The sequence below is a fragment of the Rhipicephalus sanguineus genome, chromosome 6, assembly GCF_013339695.2.
Source record: "Rhipicephalus sanguineus isolate Rsan-2018 chromosome 6, BIME_Rsan_1.4, whole genome shotgun sequence".
NCBI lineage: Eukaryota > Metazoa > Arthropoda > Arachnida > Ixodida > Ixodidae > Rhipicephalus > Rhipicephalus sanguineus.
This window is the reverse complement of record NC_051181.1, coordinates 110,813,904-110,833,017: the sequence shown is the minus strand read 5'-3', so window position 1 is coordinate 110,833,017 and position 19,114 is coordinate 110,813,904. Positions and strand designations below refer to the sequence as shown.

The following is a 19,114-nucleotide window of genomic DNA, read 5'->3' as shown; positions in this document are numbered from 1 at the left end:
CTATACTTTTCGCGGGCTGGCCGTATAGTTTCTCGTCAGCAAGACAGAGGACGTCAGCCGTCCAACAGCTCCAGCGAAGAGGAGCCGGCTTGCTGGACGGAGAGAGGGCGCTAGCTGTCCGGACTATCAGCGGAGAACACCGGACGAAGGGATGCTGATCTCCACGGCAACGGCGACGAAGCTTTTTCCAACTCCCCTTCCCACCCATCGATCGCAACATCGCCGAGCGGGCCGAGAGAGGGGACCACCCCGCCCCACCACCACGTATCTCCCGACCGAGCGCGCGCCAACGTGGTCCAAGGGGTACACTGACTCTCCTCCGTCAGAAGGCGACCGGGATGCGGCCCGTCCCGCATGCTGCCTCCTAGCTCCGCCGCCGCCGGCAGGAGCAGCGGCGTAGCCGCGGCTCCCAAACTTCTCCGCCGCCGTTCGAACTCACCGCGGCGCGGCGGCACACCATGGTCATCATGGTGCGCGCGACCGCGGCGCCGCACCACCACCACGTGGTCCACCCGGTGGTGTGTTGCACGGTCAAGCGCGCCATGCGCTTGCTGCCATCCGCCCTGCTGCTCATATTCGTGCTCTCACTCATACTCGTGACCCTGGTCCAGATCGCGGTCATCCACTCACACCGGCGGGCAATCTACCTCCAGCGCCGACTGGCCAGCACCTCCAGGCCGTCGCCGGCAAGGCCCCAGGCCGCGGTCGTCTCCTCGGGACAACTGCGGCCTGTGGCCTCGTCTCCTGATGGTGGTGCGTCCGGGTCTCCGACGGCCCACTTCCAGGCCTGGTCGGCCGTCCACAGGGCCCGGGGCGGGGACTACTCGCACCGCAAGCCCAACGCGAGTCACAATCGGGCGCAAGCGGCGGTCAGGGCACGACCTAACGCGCTACAGGTCGAGGCCCTGCTGGACCGCAACGCGCCCACGGTGGACAACAACATCAAGATCTTGACGGGACTGGCGAACGCGGCAAGGATACGCGACATCTTCGCCGGTGCCCGGGCGCGGACGCCGCGTCCGAGGTTGACGTCGCCGGCGTCGGTCCGTGAGGATATGCTGGGAAGTGCAGCGCAGGGCGACAACGACGACGACGGGGTCACGTGGGAATTGGTGAAAGATGATGTGTACAGACGTGCGGGCGGCGGTGTGTCGGCCGTTACGGTGGTCCGCGAAGACGACGAAGACAATGACAGCGCGCGACGGACGCGAAAGTTTGCGTCGGACAAGGCAAAGAAGTCGTCCGTCGAAGTAGTTACGCGACCTCTTTGCCCCGAAGTGCCTCCTGGACTGGGTGAGTGGGGTACTACTGCTGCAGCTGATGAGCTGTTTCTCGGTGTATGACACGTTCATAGTAACGACAATGCTATCGCAATTATTTTTTTAAATATTTGGTATAGGTACAATGAATGGTACATAGGTCGCATAGGTACAATGAATGAGCAACATATCGCAATCTTCAATTTGAACTTAGTCGTTGCTTCCTTTTGCGTCGTTCTTATGAGCGTAATAAATAAAAAAACAACAAAAAAACATAGTAAACCTCACTAACACAAGACACATGTGGGATAAGTATAAGAAGAGGGCATGCCATAGTTTTATTGAGGAAAGAACTACGTTGTAGGCCATCAAAATGACGTGCGTGATTACATGCGTTAAATATAAACTGCCGTATAGGTAGCCAAGCTGGAATCCTCTGAAGAATTGCCCAAACGCTTGAAGTATTGACTTTCTCGAAGATAACGTAAAGAAAGCGCGATAACATTACAAGTAACAAAAAAGCAAGAAAAATATATTAATATATGACTTTCCTACACTATGAGGTCATCACTGTAACTCAATTGGAACCTTTCACATTCACATGCAACATATGTTACCACGACCTGTGGAGCAGCGCGTCATGTTCCGTCATAGAAAAACTCGGAACCTCTTGCATGAAACACTAGAAATGGACACCTCTTATCTTAGGCCCCTAGCTGGCGATCCACGCAAAGCTTCTCACGTTACCGTCTCTTATCGCATCGCATGACGTGACGCCGCTTGACGCTCGGTCGCTATCGGAAAAAAAAAAAGGTTTTTCGTTTAGCTTTTTTAAGGCCAGTGTTTTTTGCTAACTGTACAGGGCAACGCCGTCACTTCGATCCTCACACGGCGAACTAGCACACAAGTAACGTTTCGTTAGTGAATACAGTTACACGTGAGTTGTACGAAGGAAACGCTCCGGCATGTGCCGTTTCGCGCGATCAGATTTCTCACGGGAGCCCGAATACATCCCGATGTCGAATTCCGGCGTTTGGTTCAAATAATGAACTGCGTCGAAAGAAGGAACGCGTACCTGCAAAGGATATCTGATGCCGCTTGCAACTTTACTGTTACAACGCGACGCCTGCGAAAACACTGCACATCTACAGTGCGTGGCGTAGCATACGCACACTGAAAGCTCGAAATCCCACGCTATACGGCGCTCTCGCGTTTGCCAATTTGTCTGTTTGCACGGACGGCTCTTTGAGCTCCGCAAACAAAAAAAAATCCGCTGGGGCGAACGATTCGAAAAAATAACTAAAGTATGCACTTTCGCGTGCGCGCCACTCGCTCCTGTTGTCAGGAGAAACAGGACACCGCTGCGACGCGCCGAGACAACGAATTTTCTCCGCCAGTGCAATGTTTTTCTGAAGTTGTAATAACCGCCTGCTGCAATTCTATCCACCTTACTGTATTCACATGCGTCTGTGCGCACGCCTATGCGACTACGTGTTTGAGCCTATGCTACTGCGTGCATGCGCAAATACTACGTTCGGCGTTCAACCATTGCAGGGGGTCGGGAAAAATAGGGGGGGGGGCAGCGGTGAAGTTTTACCTTAGCAAGCTTTACCTTAGTAGCATAGACGTGCGCACAGGGTGCACGTCTGTGCTACTACGTGTATGCGCAAATACTACGCGTTTGCACTGCGTTCTAACCATTGTGGGGGTCGGGAAAAATAGGGGGGGGGGGCAGCGGTGAAGCTTTACCCTCCCCCCCCCCTTAAGCTGAACCCTGCGCATGCCTATGCTTAGACGCACCAAGGAACTCGTATTACAGAAATGTTGAGAATGAAAAATATATATACAGAGCTATATTCATTGCCGACTCTTTGATTTCGGTATTAAGTGGACTGAATTCAGTGGCAAATCGCGTGGCGATGGTGAGTTGGTTGACTAAAGAGTATGCTTCCAACTAATTGTTTGCAGTGCGACGCTGCCGGATGACAGTTAATGCTATCTGCGAGCGCGTGCATACGCGTTGCGGATTTCCGGAAAACAGTTCATTTAGTCGGCGTCCGTGCGCCTCCCGAACATTAATTCCGAATACGGATAGAAGATTAATCTGCGCTCATGATGTCAATGTGTTAGCGCTCTGGTTCGTTTGGTTAGAAAAACCGTTTGCTCTAGTCAAAGAGATGCTCCTCGCCGCCAAAAGAAAAGAAGGTTTATCTGTGTGGTTAGCCTCGGAATAACCGGTATGAAATACTGATTTCTTAAAGCAACTAGTGGTGTCGCATGGTTATGTAATCAGAAGAAAGCAATCTAACCAGATGTATGGAAACGCTAAATATATTTCAAAGCGAACTTAAGATGATGTTGCGTTATGTACAAGTTTTCAAATCGTAAAAAAAAGCACAATAAGTTCCCGCGCATGAAACAATTTGTAATAATTCTTTTTTCCTGTAGTTCGAACGTTTTAATGCGTGCATGGCAAATTTATCATTTACATACTTCGAAACTGCGCGACAAGTGGAGAGCTATTCGAATAGAGAACCTTAACTAGAAAGGAAAGCGCCGTCACACCGACTATGCAATCTGAGGCTGCGGGAAAGTCGAGGTAATTGAATATTTTGGCAGTACCGTTTCTGATAACATCATGGGGAATGACAAGCGATAAATAAAGAGGGAAGGAAATCCCTTTTCACGAGTGGATGGAAAGAAAACAGCCGGTACATTTATGTGCCGCACTGGGATATGAACTTGGATAAAACATTTTAACATAACGCTAAGATCCAACACTATAGTAACTCTTACGATCACTCTTAAAGGGCCCCTAAACTAGTCTGAGTTAAAAACGAGAGTGTGGTTTCTTTCTAGTCTGCACTAACCTTACTAAAGGCGCAATCTCCTCCTCGCCACTTATTTCTTCATAAAACACGCGGACAATGTAAGCAGTAAGCGTAGAGCCTATAAGGATTTCGCACTGTTCAGCTACACGCTATCTCCGCATGCGCAGTCAAAAACGTGTAAAAAGAAGTGAAATCAGTCGATCGCGCACGATAGTCATGCGAGAGAAGCCAGAATGGGCCTGCGACTGATGGCAAAGCGTGCTAGGAAAGAATTCAGAACCGATATCCCACACATATGGACAATCGAGAGCTTATTTCCTCATGACGTCACGTAGCACACTGCTGGCGTCACGAATTGTGACGAAAGGACAGGCAAACGCCAGGATAGAATAACACGCTCGCTCTCTGTATTTTCAGAGTTCGTTTAGAAACGCTCTAAGGGTGTCACTTCGTCTAATGGCTAATTCTTCGCCCTTAAGATGGAATCTTTGATAGAGACAAGTAAAGTTTGCTGTTCTAGCGACGATACAAGTGCAAGAACAGGTTTAATTATGTTGAAGTTAAATGGGCCCTGCATTACGTTTTCAAGTAATCATCGAATGGCCTTAACGTCGGAATTTATTGTCTCGCGATACAATTGCCGCAAAGGCTTTTGAATCCGTCAAGTACGACCGAAGTTACAGTGATTTGTAGCATGCTTCAAGCGCCTTTTCTCCCTTTTCGCCCTTCGACTGCTGACCCGCAGGTCACGGGATCGAATCCCGGCCGCGGCGGCCACATTTTCGACGGAGGCGAAAATGCTTGAGGCCCGTGTGCTAACATTTAGGTGCACGACAAAGAACCCCAGGTGGTCGAAATTTCCGGAGCCCTCCACTACGGCGTCTCTCATAATCATGTCGTGGTTTTGGGACGTTAAACCCCACCAATTATTATTATTATTATCTCTTTTCCCTCCGACAAGTGCGCTGGAAGCTACACGGGGGCGCGGGGGGAGGGGGGTAGTTATGACAAAGACGCGAAACAACATCAGTCCGCGTCATGACCTTGAGAACGTTCTCTTCTTTTTGTTCTTTGAACACGCCGGCTCGCTTTCGGTGTGATCACGAGCGCGCAAGTGTCGATACTATGCAACTCTAGCCACGGCCGCTCTCTAGAACACTACAGAGCGCAGCGCCTGCACGGTGGCGGCGCTCCGTGGCTCTGGCGGTAACTATGCGGCGTCGAGGAGACCCTCGACGATTTGCTTGAAGAAGAGCGAGCGATTTCTAGCCGTCGTTGAAACGTAATTGCATAATCCCTGCAGCGTGCAGCGCTACTAGTGATGCAATACCATCGGTAAATTGACTATCGATAGCATCGATAGTTTAACCTCCCTGCGTTTCCTTTTCATCTATTTTTCTCTCTCTCTTGAAACTATCGAAAGAGTAAAGTACTATCGATATAGTACTACAATCGATAACCTTTCGATAGTATTGTCGATAGTGCGATCAACAGTGCCATCGGTATTATTACTACCGCTAATGTGAATAATTATGCTTTTGTTGGCCGGCGATACTGCCAGAACCTTTCCGATAGCCTACTATCAGTAATACTCAGTTCATTTAATGCATGAGTAATTTTCTGGCGAAAGAAAGAAATTACTTCCGCAAAAAAAAAAGCCGGAATATGTTCATAAATAAACTAGTACGCAAAAGCAACCAGTTACACCTTATCAAACTTAGTTCTTGATATTTCTATTTTGAAATAAAAATAAATGCTATGTAAATTTGAAGTCCTGCAGTTCTGCCACATGTAATTAATGGCTTAATTTCCGCTTCTGCTTAACAGTTCAACGTAATCCGATTTTTTCGTATTCCTCTGCTTCCCTTCTGCCATTTTGGTAGGGTTTTGGTAGGGGCCGGGACAACCGATATTGCCAGAAGCAAAGCCTCCGAGATGAAGGGACGTTCCGCGTCTTTTCCGCCAGGGGAAGGGCGCATGCGCAGTGACATCGTGAAAGAGCCGGATTATCGTACGTCAGCCAAGTATTCTGATTAGGAAACGCAAGCATGTCAACTTTCTTGCCCTTCAGCCTGCTCCGCCAGCACCACCGTGTACCAAGCTCTTGGGGAACCAAGTTTATGCTGCAACGAGTTCGCGCAGTTTTTATATTATCGATATTAATATCGAATTTACTATCGATAGCGCTATCGATAGCTTTTTTTTACTATCGATGCTATTTTACCATCGATAGTTCGACAGTGACTTGGCTATCGATAGTACCATAGATATTTCTGCATCACTAAGTGCTACACCAGTTGGCTCATATGTTCACAGGAGCCTTGACTACCGATTGACAACGTATTCTGAACATGTTCAAGAAGTGTTGCAGGGTCCCTTTAACAACTGTATCTTGTTACACACCGGGTGATCGTGGCATTGGACACTTTACAACTGCCGCTTCTCTCATTGCATAGAACAGTTTTAAACCGTTTAGGCAAACAAATGTGTTGACCAAGAAAAAAAAAGAGAAAAGAGAAAACTGACTCAGCTTCGCACTAGTGCTGCCAAGCCTGTGGGAAGTGCGGAGCTGGGCGGCCTCCTTTCTTTCTTTCTTTCTTTCTTTCTTTCTTTCTTTCTTTCTTTCTTTCTTTCTTTCTTTCTTTCTTTCTTTCTTTCTTTCTTTCTTTCTTTCTTTCTTTCTTTCTTTCTTTCTTTCTTTCTTTCTTTCTCGTTCTATCTATTTCGCTCGCTCTCTTTCGTCCTATTTCTACCTTTCTTTCTCTCTATTTCCCTCTTTCTCTTTCTTTCTATGCTATACCTTACTCTCTCCCTTCCTCCTCCTTTCCCTCTTAATCACCCCAAGTTCCCTTCCCCACCCCTTTGCTATACTTTACTATACAAGGCTATGTTATGCTGTGCTAGCGTGCCTGGACAGTCGAGTGGTTGCGGTGCTCGATTTCGGATCGTGGGTACGCGGGTTCAAATCCCGCCTCGTCAATATTTCTTTTACAAGAATTCTTTGTTTCTCTTTTTTTCTATTCTTTTCTCTCTTTCTATCTCTCCCTCTCTGTACTCTTTCTCTCGTCCATCAGAGTTATTGCATCCCACGCCTGACAAATCGGCGCACTTGTTCTGGGAGCGAAGAAGAAGACGAATATGAAGAAGAGGATGAAGAGAGCGCGTGCCGGTTCATGATGATGATCATTTCTGCTCACCCGTCATGGACCAACGGCGAGCTTAAAAAGCTCCGCTGTTAAATCAGCACCGTTAAATTAAGGGCGAAAAATTTGTGCTACAGTACATGGGGCAGCGGACACGTGCCAGTGAGGAGTAGCGGTACTGCTTTAATCGCGGCGCTAGGGTAGAACCTCCTGGCTAACACTAAACAACGGCTGGCGTTAAGTGATAAACAAAGGCTGGCGTTTTTCTTCTCCTCCGCCTACTGCATGGCGTTAAGTGATAGCAGTGATCTATGTAATTGAAAACAGCTCGGTGCTTTCGAGAGGTGATGAGCGTCTACGATATTTAAACCCCAGAAGTGCACGCGAGACAACTGTTCGTTTTTTTTTTAGTGTGTTTTGCGATCGAAAAAAAAAAAAAAGCTCACGCCGATTCGGAAATCAGAGCGCTTTCCAAAGCCACACCGTGATCCGCAAATTAATAATATTAAATTGGTTCCGATTTAGGGTTATAGAAATAATCGGAAGCTGTCATCCCCACCCCCTTTTCTTAAATTTCATTTATTGCACAAAAATACCCCGTAAACGTAGAACGAGTATCATTCAACACAAATAGATGCACATACGTGCTGAAGAGGCGAGAGGGAAGTCAAAAGTACAAGCTGTCACAAACAACAAGCGTCTATAGCGAAGCAGAAACCACTCGGGAACAAGTTCTAAGTCATACAAACAAAGCTACAAATTTAAACAGCGGAGATTCTTCGACCTTCGAAGTGCGAGCAGTTCATAAACACTCACATGGTTCCTTACGCATTCGCCTAGAGCGACTTGAAGGTGCGACTAATCTTTTTCTTCTCTGTCGACTGTATCGATCCTCTTAACTGTGTGTGAATGCAATAGTGTCCGTTTACTCACTTTGACCACTTCCTTAACTCGCGTTCGGAATGTTTGTGACATGTTTGTGACATGTGATTGTCTAATGTGCTTTCAAATCTTCTTAATCTTTATCTGGGCACAATCATTTTTTTTGTCACGCGAAAGGAAGCAGCCAGTGCCACTGAAGGCACCAACATCTCCTCTAAAACACACAACAACAACAAAAAAAAAAAGAACTGTGGCTCCTCTAGCCTTGTGACTTGGAGTGACTGCGGCTTCATCAGTGTTCCTCATTACTCCCTCCACCTTATAACTCCGAGTCGTTAGAAAAGTTTCGTTGTACCTTCATTACCCTCAGTAGATGCTGGTACCTTCAGTAGCAGGCGCCACTGAAGGTACCAACACTTGCCTTAAAACACGCCGTTAAAAAAATTGCAACTCCGGTTGCTTCGTGACTTGGAGTATCCACGAATCCGTCAGAGTTCTTCGTTAATCTCTGCACGCTGTAACTCCGAGTCTTTAGAAAAGTTTCGTTCATAAGCTGTAAAGTGCGCAGTATCTTCCGCGCCTCTCCATCCTCCCCTCCCCCCTCGTTTTTTTTTTTTCAGCTTCAAAGCATCGCAGAACTACGCCGCAATATGGCCCCAAGGCCAAAAAACAGAGACAAGACTGGACCAAGAGCGCGCCAGCTCTGGAAAGAGCTCCTCCCCAAACATTCCAGCGCGGCGACTGTCGTGTCGCTGCTATCTCTCGGTGTACGCCGAGATATATATACATATACAGCGTTCGGGCGTCCCTATTGTGGCGGAGAGCCACGCCCCATCCACGTGTACGGACGAAACGAAAGCGACGGCTGCGCCAGCCGGAGGAAAGACAGATTGGCCCGCTTCATCCGCCACATCGCGCCTAGGTTTCCGCGAGTTGGTTTCCGCCTCCCGGGCTCCATGGGAATGCCATTGCCTGGCTAGCGGTAGACGCTCGCCCCCCCCCCCCCCCCCCCTTCCAACGTTTTGGGAGAGCACCGGGGGACGAGAGTTGAACGTCAGGCCGCGGCGCTATATAGCACGCCTTTGTCATCCCCAGCGCCCGACCCTTATCTGTCATAACGCGGCGCACGTCATCTCACTCCGCTTTCGCGGAGCGCCGGTACTATACACATATAAACTTTACCGAGAGAGAGCGACCGTGCACGGCATTCCCAACTGTGTATATAAGGTGTGCCTGGACCGTCTGTTGAAGTCCGGCTTGCGACCATCAGAAGAAAGCCTTTAGAGACAACAACGAAGTTTTTCCATAACGCCGTTTGCAGTATAACTCCGTTTTCGATAGCAGTTTCCGGTCGGCTCTTATAGCGGGCGCATACATTTCCGAAACCACTAGGGATCGCAAAACCTGGCAGTTATTTCTACGAACGGAGGATATATAGCGCTTACGATATAAATTCTCCCGTTTCATGTCTGGTTTTCATCGCTGCAGCGAATTGTGTCTCAACTCGGTTAGGTATGGAAGGGAACGCAGTTGGTGGTAACGAGAACTTCGTGATATAGGAACACAAGTGTGACACTAAGCGGAAATATTCCCTGTTCATGGTCTTCCTTACAGCGACATAGTGCAGTCAATGTTCATCGTATTCGTTTGCGTTGGCAATAAAGGTCGACGTACGTATAATTCAACTTGATGCGACACTTTGCCATTTTTCAAAGCCGTCCGCAATACGGGAACACCGAAGTGACATACACTGAAGACACCGCGTATCGCGAATAGTTGTTAAGGGCGTACACTTCTCTTTTCTTTGCTGTTATTTTTTTTTCGGGCTCACTAAATTTAATCACTGCCGAAGTTTTAACGCATTTCATGTGCCAAGGCTGCCGGAGGCGTTGCTTACAGAAGAATGCGCATACGAGAGAAGCTACATGCGTCTTTCATAGTTCAATTACTAAGTAGTGGGTACGCGGCGTGCCCCTCTCGGTGGGCGGTTGCCAGCCTGCCCATTTTGCCACAGTCCGGCTTGTTCACTGTACCCGTGTTTTCGCATCGCACAATGGTAATAACACTAATTGATTTACGCGGTTAGCGGGCTCCTCTTCGAAGGAAATTGCGGATTATTTACAAAGCACGAGTCCGTAGTTCTCGGTACTCAATGACACACGAGGAATGTAGGAGTCACGCGATATGTAGTTACGTATATTTGAAGTGGCGGTGAATGGGACGAAATCTATGGCCAAGTCGATGAAGCAATAAATAAATAAATAAATAAATAAATAAATAAATAAATAAATAAATAAATAAATAAAGGAAGAAAGAAAGAAAGAAAGAAGGAAAGGAAGAAAGAAAGGAAGAAAAAAAAGGAAGAAAGAAAGAAAGAAAGAAAGAAAGAAAGAAAGAAAGAAAGAAAGAAAGAAAGAAAGAACGTCAGGCACGGAAACTGCGCTACGAGCTTTCGAAAACAAGCCTGAAAAATCCAGCAACTAATTTTCCGATACCCTACGAACTACGTAACTGGAAGTCTGAGATTCTCACTTTCAAAACGGTGGCCACAGGCAGATTACTTTTCTGCTTGCCTATTCATGGAGACTGAATCTAGGCGGAACTTCGCGTAAACAAGGCAGGCGTTGTATGCACGCGGATGAGATAGAGCCCCGAAGAGTTTGAGGTTAAATTCTAAAGCCAGTACTAGTTATCCAAGCTAAGTTGAACCATGGCAGAGAAGGTGGTTTGGCGGGGCTGCCTGCGCGGAGCTTTCTCAAAGAATCTGACTAGCCGTGTAAACATGTGTCGACTTCCTTAATCTGCATGGTGTAGGTGTTTACGACAGGCGGAGTTTGCCTAGTAATCTGGGGCGGTAATCTATGTCGAGTCTTTGCATCAGCTACGTAAATGAACTCTTTGAGGGAACTTAAATGTTTGATCTCGAAGGAACAACGTTCAAAGACTTCATATGAATTTCATCATCTATACTACAGAACGACAACGTTGGAGTCATTTTCGAAACATCGCATGGTGTGCGTAGCGTATTACTGACCGTCCTGCTCAGTGAGTGCCTTGAATGCCCTAACCTGACAGGTGAAGCGCTAACGCATAAGCCTAAGCCAGCGCTTATTAACATGAGCTACATGTCAAAGTATACACAAGTGAATTCACATTTGAGAGAGAAAGCGGAGTTATAATTGGCATTGCGAGCTCTAGTGAGAAACTTGATATGTCAGCCTGGCTGGCGACCTGGCGTACTTCTCCAGGCATTGGGCAAAAAATGAGATGACGTACACCATTACAGGAATACTGCAAATCCAGGAATACTGCATATCGAAAGTGACCCACACCCCCCTGCCCTTTTCTGTGCCTTTTATGTCTAACGCACTTTCACTCACTGAAACGCACTGCTATCACATGAAGACCATTCAAACGCACATATTCATACTAAAGGAAGCATCAAATTCACATCAAGACCCGTAGAACACTGAAAAAAAAAACTACACCATCTTCCACTAAAGGGAACCATCACTGGGTGATCACTTGTGTTTTCCATTGTCGTTCCATTTGTATGTTTCCGTGCATGTTTCATTTTTGTGTGAAGTTGTGTATATGTTGTGTACCTCTTATGTTACCCTCCCCCCCCACCCCAGCTCGATGTTTCCGTTGCGCTTCGGCTTCGCGTTGCCTCGCAGCTTCGAGATTCGTTTGACGGCGTTGCCGTTTACTTTCAGCTTCGCGAGCGTCCATAACGCCGTTGCGAAGGAGAGTGCAACGGGAGTGAGCGCACGCCGCATTATATACGAGCGCAAAGCTGTGCAAGAGAGAGAGAAACGGGAGAGGAGAAACGTAGCACAGACAGGGCTCACGCCACCTCCTCCACCCCACCTCCTCGCGCTCACGCGTGTAGAGGGGGGAGAGTTGGTGCATGCGCAGTGGGCAGCGGACGCGTGAGGTAAGGACGGACACAGACCCTAGAAAAAGCTGCTCCGCATCTAAAAAGAATTACACCATTTCCCGCTAAAAGGGACCATGAGGCGATGCGAAGCCGAAGCACTTGCACGATCGCGTTCCGTTGGCGTTCGCTGGGCATGCTACCGACCTCGCGTCGTGGAACGCGAAGAGGAACACTACGCGCGTCATGTCTTCCCTCTAGCCTGGCCGTTAATTCTAACAGGGCGCGCGGGGAACGTCGACAGGCGCGCGAGAGAGAGACAGCGTAGGAGAGGAGGGAGAGGGGGAGGTGACGCGCATGCGCTGGCCCTCATCGCGGCGCTGTGTAGGAGAGAATTTCGGCATGTCGAGCCCGCATTTCAGAGGAGCCAACCGAGGCAAACGCTGGACTGAACGCGCGCAGCGCTCTACTATTTGAAGGAGAGGAGACTAGAGGAGGAGAGTAGCGTATGCGCCGTGAGAGCAGAAGCGAGAACGCAGGAGAAGCGCAAGCAGGTGCTGGTAGAGAAGTGGAGAGAGTAACGCGTAGCTGTTGGAGAGAGGGAAGGAGGAGAGTCGCGCATGCGTAGTGTGAGTGCGGACTACAACGCTGCGTGCGGATCACCACGCCGCCTTACATACCCCCCAAGCAAGAGATAATTCGCATCCAAAAGAGGAGCGCCTGACGCTGCACCCAACGAGCAGGCGGCGCCGACCTCAAAGATCCATAACATTCCAGAGTTTTTTTTTTATAAGAATGGAACTTCTTGTACAAATGTAGCAAAGGGACTATAGGCGATGCCGCATAGCGGGGGCTCAGGATTGAACACGACCTCGTGCGAGTTTCGTTAACGGCCACCATACCCTCAAACGATCTTGCGTGTATTTTCGGTTAGAGGCAAATGCGAATGGAATAATAATGCCAGTGTTTTACGTACGAAAACCACGGTATGATTATGAGAGACGCTGTAGTGGAGGGTTCCGGAAATTTCGACCACCTGGCGTTCTTTACCGCGCACATAAATCTAAGTACACGGGTCTGTAGCCTTTGACCTCCACCTAAATGCGGTCGGCGCGGCCGGGATTCGATCCCGCGACCTTCGGGTCAGCAGACGAGAACCGTAACCACTATACAACCGCGGCGGGCCGTATAAATGCGAGTGGACAAAAAAATCACAGCATATCCACGGAGTGAATGATGATGAGTGGGCGAAGCTGCGGAGGTTCATCGGTAAACCGTAAATCTTCCGTGAATTCTGCCCAGTACATCATCACCGACGTGAGATCGGGCGCGTTTATACTAAAGGTTCGATGAGTTATGACGACTTGCAGCTCACTTTAATTTTACATGTACGCTGTGAATTTTCATTGTTTAGAAAACCATTGCTTTGGAAAACATCTGGCGTCTTTCGTTAAGCAGCTGGCGTCTTTTCGTTTTGCTTTAGAAACATCTAGCGTTCTTTCGTTTTGCTTTTAGAAAACATTTGGCGTCTTTCGTTGGTTTATTTCATCAATCAACGGCGTTTTGAACGAAATTTTTATTGTTTAATCACGCACAGGAGAAATCTCACCAGGCACTACCTTGGAGGTAAACAATGGCTGCTAATGGGAATGAGACACAGAAGAAGTCGGCTTTTAGCTAACACTTACACTTCTACTTCTACTAACGTTTCCTACTGGAGCATGCCAATGGCTGCTAAAGGGGAATGAGAGACAGAAGAATTCGGCTTTTAGTTAACGCGCACGCTGCGAATTTTTTATTGTTCAACAACGCACAGGAAAAATCTCCCACCGGCACCACCTTGGAGGTCAAGATCTGGTACCAGCGTTACGACTAGCGTTAGGGACGAACGGGTGCCGCCTTAATAAGCTTCGCCCCTAAAACGGCCCCAGACCTCCGCACGAGCGCATTACACGCCCTTTATCGATAGAAACTTTGCGATATTCTAACTGCGCGTTCAGCGAAACATTTGCTGGCATGAGAATTTATGCGTTCTATCCACGTTAGAGCGCGGCGGTGCGACGAATTCGCAATTACGTGCTCTTCAGCAGAAAGCTTTCGCCATGGATTCGCGTTGGGGTATCACTGTGACGTCTACTGTACCGTATTAACCATAATTGCTGAAGGACGGCGTGCGAGCCTGTGACTGAAAGGGAGATGAATTGGAGAGAATTTTGCGAAGAATCCACTCACCTGGTTCTTTAGTTTCCTATCATCCATCACGCCGGTATGATCGATCCTGGCAGCTGTAGTGGCGGTAGACATCATTCTAGCCCGTCACGAATGAAAAAAAGAAAGACTATGATAAAAAAAAGACTACAAAGAATGCTGGCCTTCTTTTTTTACATGTTTTGATATGCGAAGTCCCGTGTTATGTGAGCACAATAATCTGTTTTGTTTGTTTCATGATGACTGTCTAACCGTTTGACGGATTACTATAAAATAGGCTGGTCTAACATCTTAAAAAAACGTCTCTTTGCTCTTTCACTTGCAGAAGCCTTCGACTAAGGGTGCTTAATATCCCATTTTTCTGGCATGTTCGAACTACCGACGGTTCGTTTGCAGGCTGTCTGTGTATGTAGGAAAAGATGCATCATTTTTTGTGCATACACTCTAGGTGGCAGTTGTCAGCCTACTCTCTCCTTATTTCATCTGTGTGCTTGCGTATTTGGCTACGCATATCGAATAATAATAATAATAATAATAATAATAATAATAATAATAATAATAATAATAATAATAATAATAATAATAATAATAATAATAATAATAATAATAATAATAATAATTTTAACAAATGTTATGCCCATGATTAATGTCTTTTCATATATAGAGAACCTATAGTTTTCTTGACACTTTTGAAGTGGTCGAATCAAGAATATTGCTTGATTGTAATGAAACGGATTAAGGAAATTGGTGTACTGTTGTAGCTTAAGGCTGAGGAGAACCACAAGTACGGCACGAGAACACGCAATCAAAGCAGTAGCTTCTAACCGGCTATCCTGCGCTACACTTCTGTTCCAAGTTTCAGCGTACCAACAATCCAGCATTGCGACGCAAACTGACTTCCAGAATGGCGACTCACTGACACTACATGCATTAGGTCGCAAGAACATGGCGGTCGGACGATACTTCAATGTGGAGCAGTCAAATTGGGTTACCGCTGGTTAGTTCAGTTTTGTTTTTTGTTGCTGTATGTATCTATTTCTCTCATACCATAAGCGTAATAAGACGTATTGCGTGAAGCACGTTACGATTAGGTTGATCAGTACGCGGAATAACTAAGTGGGGAATGTCTCTTCTCGATTTTTCCCCCTTTCTTTTTACCGAATATAACTGTTACGGCGAAATTCATGCTTATGACTGACCTATCTCGTCAGTGTATACCCTAACCCGCATGCTTTCGTCTGATTTTTAAAGATTTGCGTTGTCGACGACTCACCTGTCATTTGAAAGCATGTACCACCAAAGGAGAGATCGAAGGGCGTCATCTTGCGGCGACGCGAAGAAACGTCGAGCAGTGCTCGCAGAATGGTCCTCAACAAGACTTTTTTTTTTCTTTTTAGTGAAATTAATAGGAGAGGCTGGTGCCTTTAAGGCGGTGCCGGCTACTCCTTCTCACTTAGCAGACGAAATATGCAATAAAAATATTATTAAAAAGGGCACAGAATTTCACACGCTAGAACACAAGATGTGCAAATACGGTACAATAGAACAGTACATGAGTCACAAAGAGCCGAACACAAGTTCAGGTAGGTAAAATAAATAGTCGAAGAGAATTTTTTTATTGCTTTGAAGCCATGCCAGAGCGGCCTGCGAATCGCTAAAAATGACTCGTTTCTGTGTCTTCTTTAGTGATGCCATAAAGCGTAACGCGCATCGAATTGCAAAAAATTCTGCAGCAGTAGAAGACTTCACTCGCGATATTCGGGCACACTTCATACTGAAAGCAAATGCGTAACATTAAGCTTAGTATATGTTCAGAATTGTGCAATGTTGTGATCGTGTGTTTCGTGTAATGTGTAATCATTTGTCTTATTGTGTTTTCTTGCGTATATTAAGCCATACAGAATATTTGAGTTCGGTCGTGTACATGTGAACTTATTTGACAACACGTTAAACGAGCACGTAAACTTATGGTCCTAACTTTGCAGTTCCAAGTTTCAAGCAGTGTAAACAACAGCGAGGAACGCACGTTCCTGAGAAAGTATATGGAACAGGTGTTCTGCGCGCGGCTTGTATAATGTCCCCGTGGTTGTTCTACGTATTGCAGGTAACTCGGCAAGAAAGCACAAAAGTCGAGACGTAATTGGACAGCTCTCGTGAACCGCATATTTTATAGCGGGCCCGCCATTCACGCGAAGACGCGGAATACGAGTTAACGAGGTAATAAAGGTGACGTTACGAGCCCGCGTGGCAATCTCCCAAGTGCTCTTGCAGGCGCGCTCCTTTGTTCGCGAGAAGAGAGGATGGCAGTCAGATGAACAAGAAAGACAGGTGGTCTAAAACAAAGTAAATGATGCGTGCTCCACACAGTCGGCATTGTCACCACAGCAGGACCAACCCTATTGCGGCAGAGTTAATGGGAGATAAAAGACGCGTGACTTCGACCACTAGACAACGCACAGCAAAGGAGTAGACGCTCTATGACATACTGCTTTTCGATGGACAGCATTACCGTCAATGCTGAATTGCCAATTGCCACCGAATGTAACTTGGTTTTATCTCTGGGTAGCTTTTATATGATCGGCTCTAAACCGTGTTTTGATTTCACTTACGATGAAGGCCATGTTTTCTTGTGAGAGTGCCGCAGCCGCTGTTTTTTTTTCTGTTCCTATCACTTCTAAGCGCTATTTATGCGTAACGGTGTGCCGAAGTTATTACGCTTCCTCGCGCTTGTACACTTGATTACGGCTCAAAGCTCCATTAGCGTATAACGATGTTGCCCTGGACAAATATCCTTTACAAATTTCAAGATTTCCCTATGTAGAAGTACCAGAACATGCACGCTTGACAGCTACTCGCCATATAAATATAAATATATATAAATATATATATATATATATATATATATATATATATATATATATATATATATATATATATATGTACTCCGAAGGTATATACGAACAATATCTTTTGGCAAATCCGTGTTGCGGCGGCCGCTATGTAGCTCAGACGTAGTGCGGTTGGTCACACCCACGCCAATCAGATGGATAAAGTTGGACACGCGTGTTTCCTCAATATCACTTCGCGCCAACTGGTTAGGAGCCCAATATCGGTTTGTTTATTATTATTATTGTTATTATTATTATTATTGTTATTATCAATGTCATTACTACTACGGACGAAAGTACAGGCATTAGCGTTTGCCAAGCAGTAAGTGTCGCTGTAACCAACATCGAGGCTACGGGACTCCTTTTAATCGCAGCAGCAACTGCATGCGTTCGCTATGTTTTTACGTCTGCAAAGTTCACTCTCCCCGCATTCACTGAAGGGAGAGGAGGAAGAGGAGAATAAGCTCGGCACACGTCAGCCAAAAAAAAAAAAATTCGTAATTCAACTTTTCCGGTTTCCCGTCGAACGACTCCTGCACATAGTCCATAAAACGGCCGAAGCCTTCCGATAAAAGCGACTCGCTTTCGCGCAGCGATCGAGAAAGAAGACATCACACTGCACACCCAGCAACGTTCATTAAACTTCCCGTCGATATCTTCGAGGCCGGCAGTCCGAACGACATAGCGTTCAACGGCTCGACGCCATTATACAGGCGGACCGAAAGGGGCGATGAGGTCGATATAACACCGCCTGTATATCTCAGCGGCGCTTGGTTATAATTCAGGACGACTACTATACGGGCTTGGTGCGGCAGCAACATCAATTGTGCGATGCAACAACAGCGTCGTTCAATCCACTTGAGCGCGTTCTCGTGTATCTCTTTACCTGCAGCGCGCCAACGAAAACAAACAAACAACGCGATCGTTCTCTCACCAGGCAATAACGACGCCCGGCTTTGTTCGCAAGGGAAAAGAAGAACCTCTCTACCACGCAAAGGCACTCGTTTTTCGGCGCTGTCGTCAGGATGAGTTTTTGTGTACTCGCCGAAGTCGAAGAGACGAGATTGAGCCGCTAAAGCGGTGACAGGAAACCTAATTACGAGGCGAGTCGTTTGCCTATATATGCATTAGTACACTACGAGGCGCAGGGTTCAGTGTATAATGCTGGAGGCACGGAAGAAGTGTCGACTTTCGTGCGGCGACTGCAGGAGCCGATATATCGGGTGACGGCCGGCGCAGCCAATCTAGCGCGCCGCAGATGCACTGCTCGCACGGCTCGCATATATTGGTGGAAGGCCTGCTTGGCGACCCGTACCCGCAGACCGTTCCATCGCCGGAGGGCGGTGGCGATTAATTAGGAGGCTGTCAATCGAAGGAACGCTTTACCCAGAAGAAAGGGGTGGAAGTGGTAGGGAAGAAAGTTAAGTGCGATGCTCGAGCTAGGAAGGCTGCGTGGAGATGCTGCAGGCGCTTGACTCGCCGCTCTCGTCTCGGTCCCTTTTTTGTTTTTGTTGTTTGCTCAGTACACTGGCGCTACTCGTGTCCGCTAGATGCGCAAAGTGTGTTTACACGAATGTCAGTCAGAACTCTATACGCAATTTTTGCGTGCAGCGTGGCAGTAGAAGAAACAACGCAGCTGATTGCGTTCAAGTTGGTTTTACGAATACGGTATACACTACCTTACGTAGAAGTATGTAGTGTTCGAGCTGCGACGTGCTTTCTTTTTTTCTGAACGTAAAGGCGCTTTTGTTGTGGCGACAGTGTGACGGGTTCTATTTCAGACAGCTGCAAACTCAGTTACATAAATCCAAGTGCAATGGTTACCCAAAGACCTTATAGTGAGATTTCAAGGGTATGTAAAGAATTCCGGACATCAAAATGTGAATCCGCAAGAAACTCCACTATGCGGTATCCCAAGAGAGACACAAGGGCAAAGGAAAGGCAGGGCGATTAACCAGGTTGTACCTGGTTTGCTACATTACGCGGGCGAGGGGGAATGGGAGAAATAAAATAGAGAAAGCAAGCA

At 47.2% G+C, this 19,114-nt stretch overlaps 1 protein-coding gene across 1 annotated transcript in view; it reads left to right on the top strand.

Annotated features, from left to right (window-relative positions):
* The first annotated feature begins 309 nt into the window (after positions 1-309).
* Positions 310-19,114, top strand: part of LOC119396165 (uncharacterized) — a 90,308-nt gene continuing 71,503 nt past the window's right edge. The window contains exon 1 of the mRNA XM_037663254.2: positions 310-1,293. Within this exon, the coding sequence (XP_037519182.1) occupies positions 459-1,293 (835 nt within the window). The 5' untranslated portion in view covers positions 310-458. The remainder of the gene's footprint in view (positions 1,294-19,114) is intronic.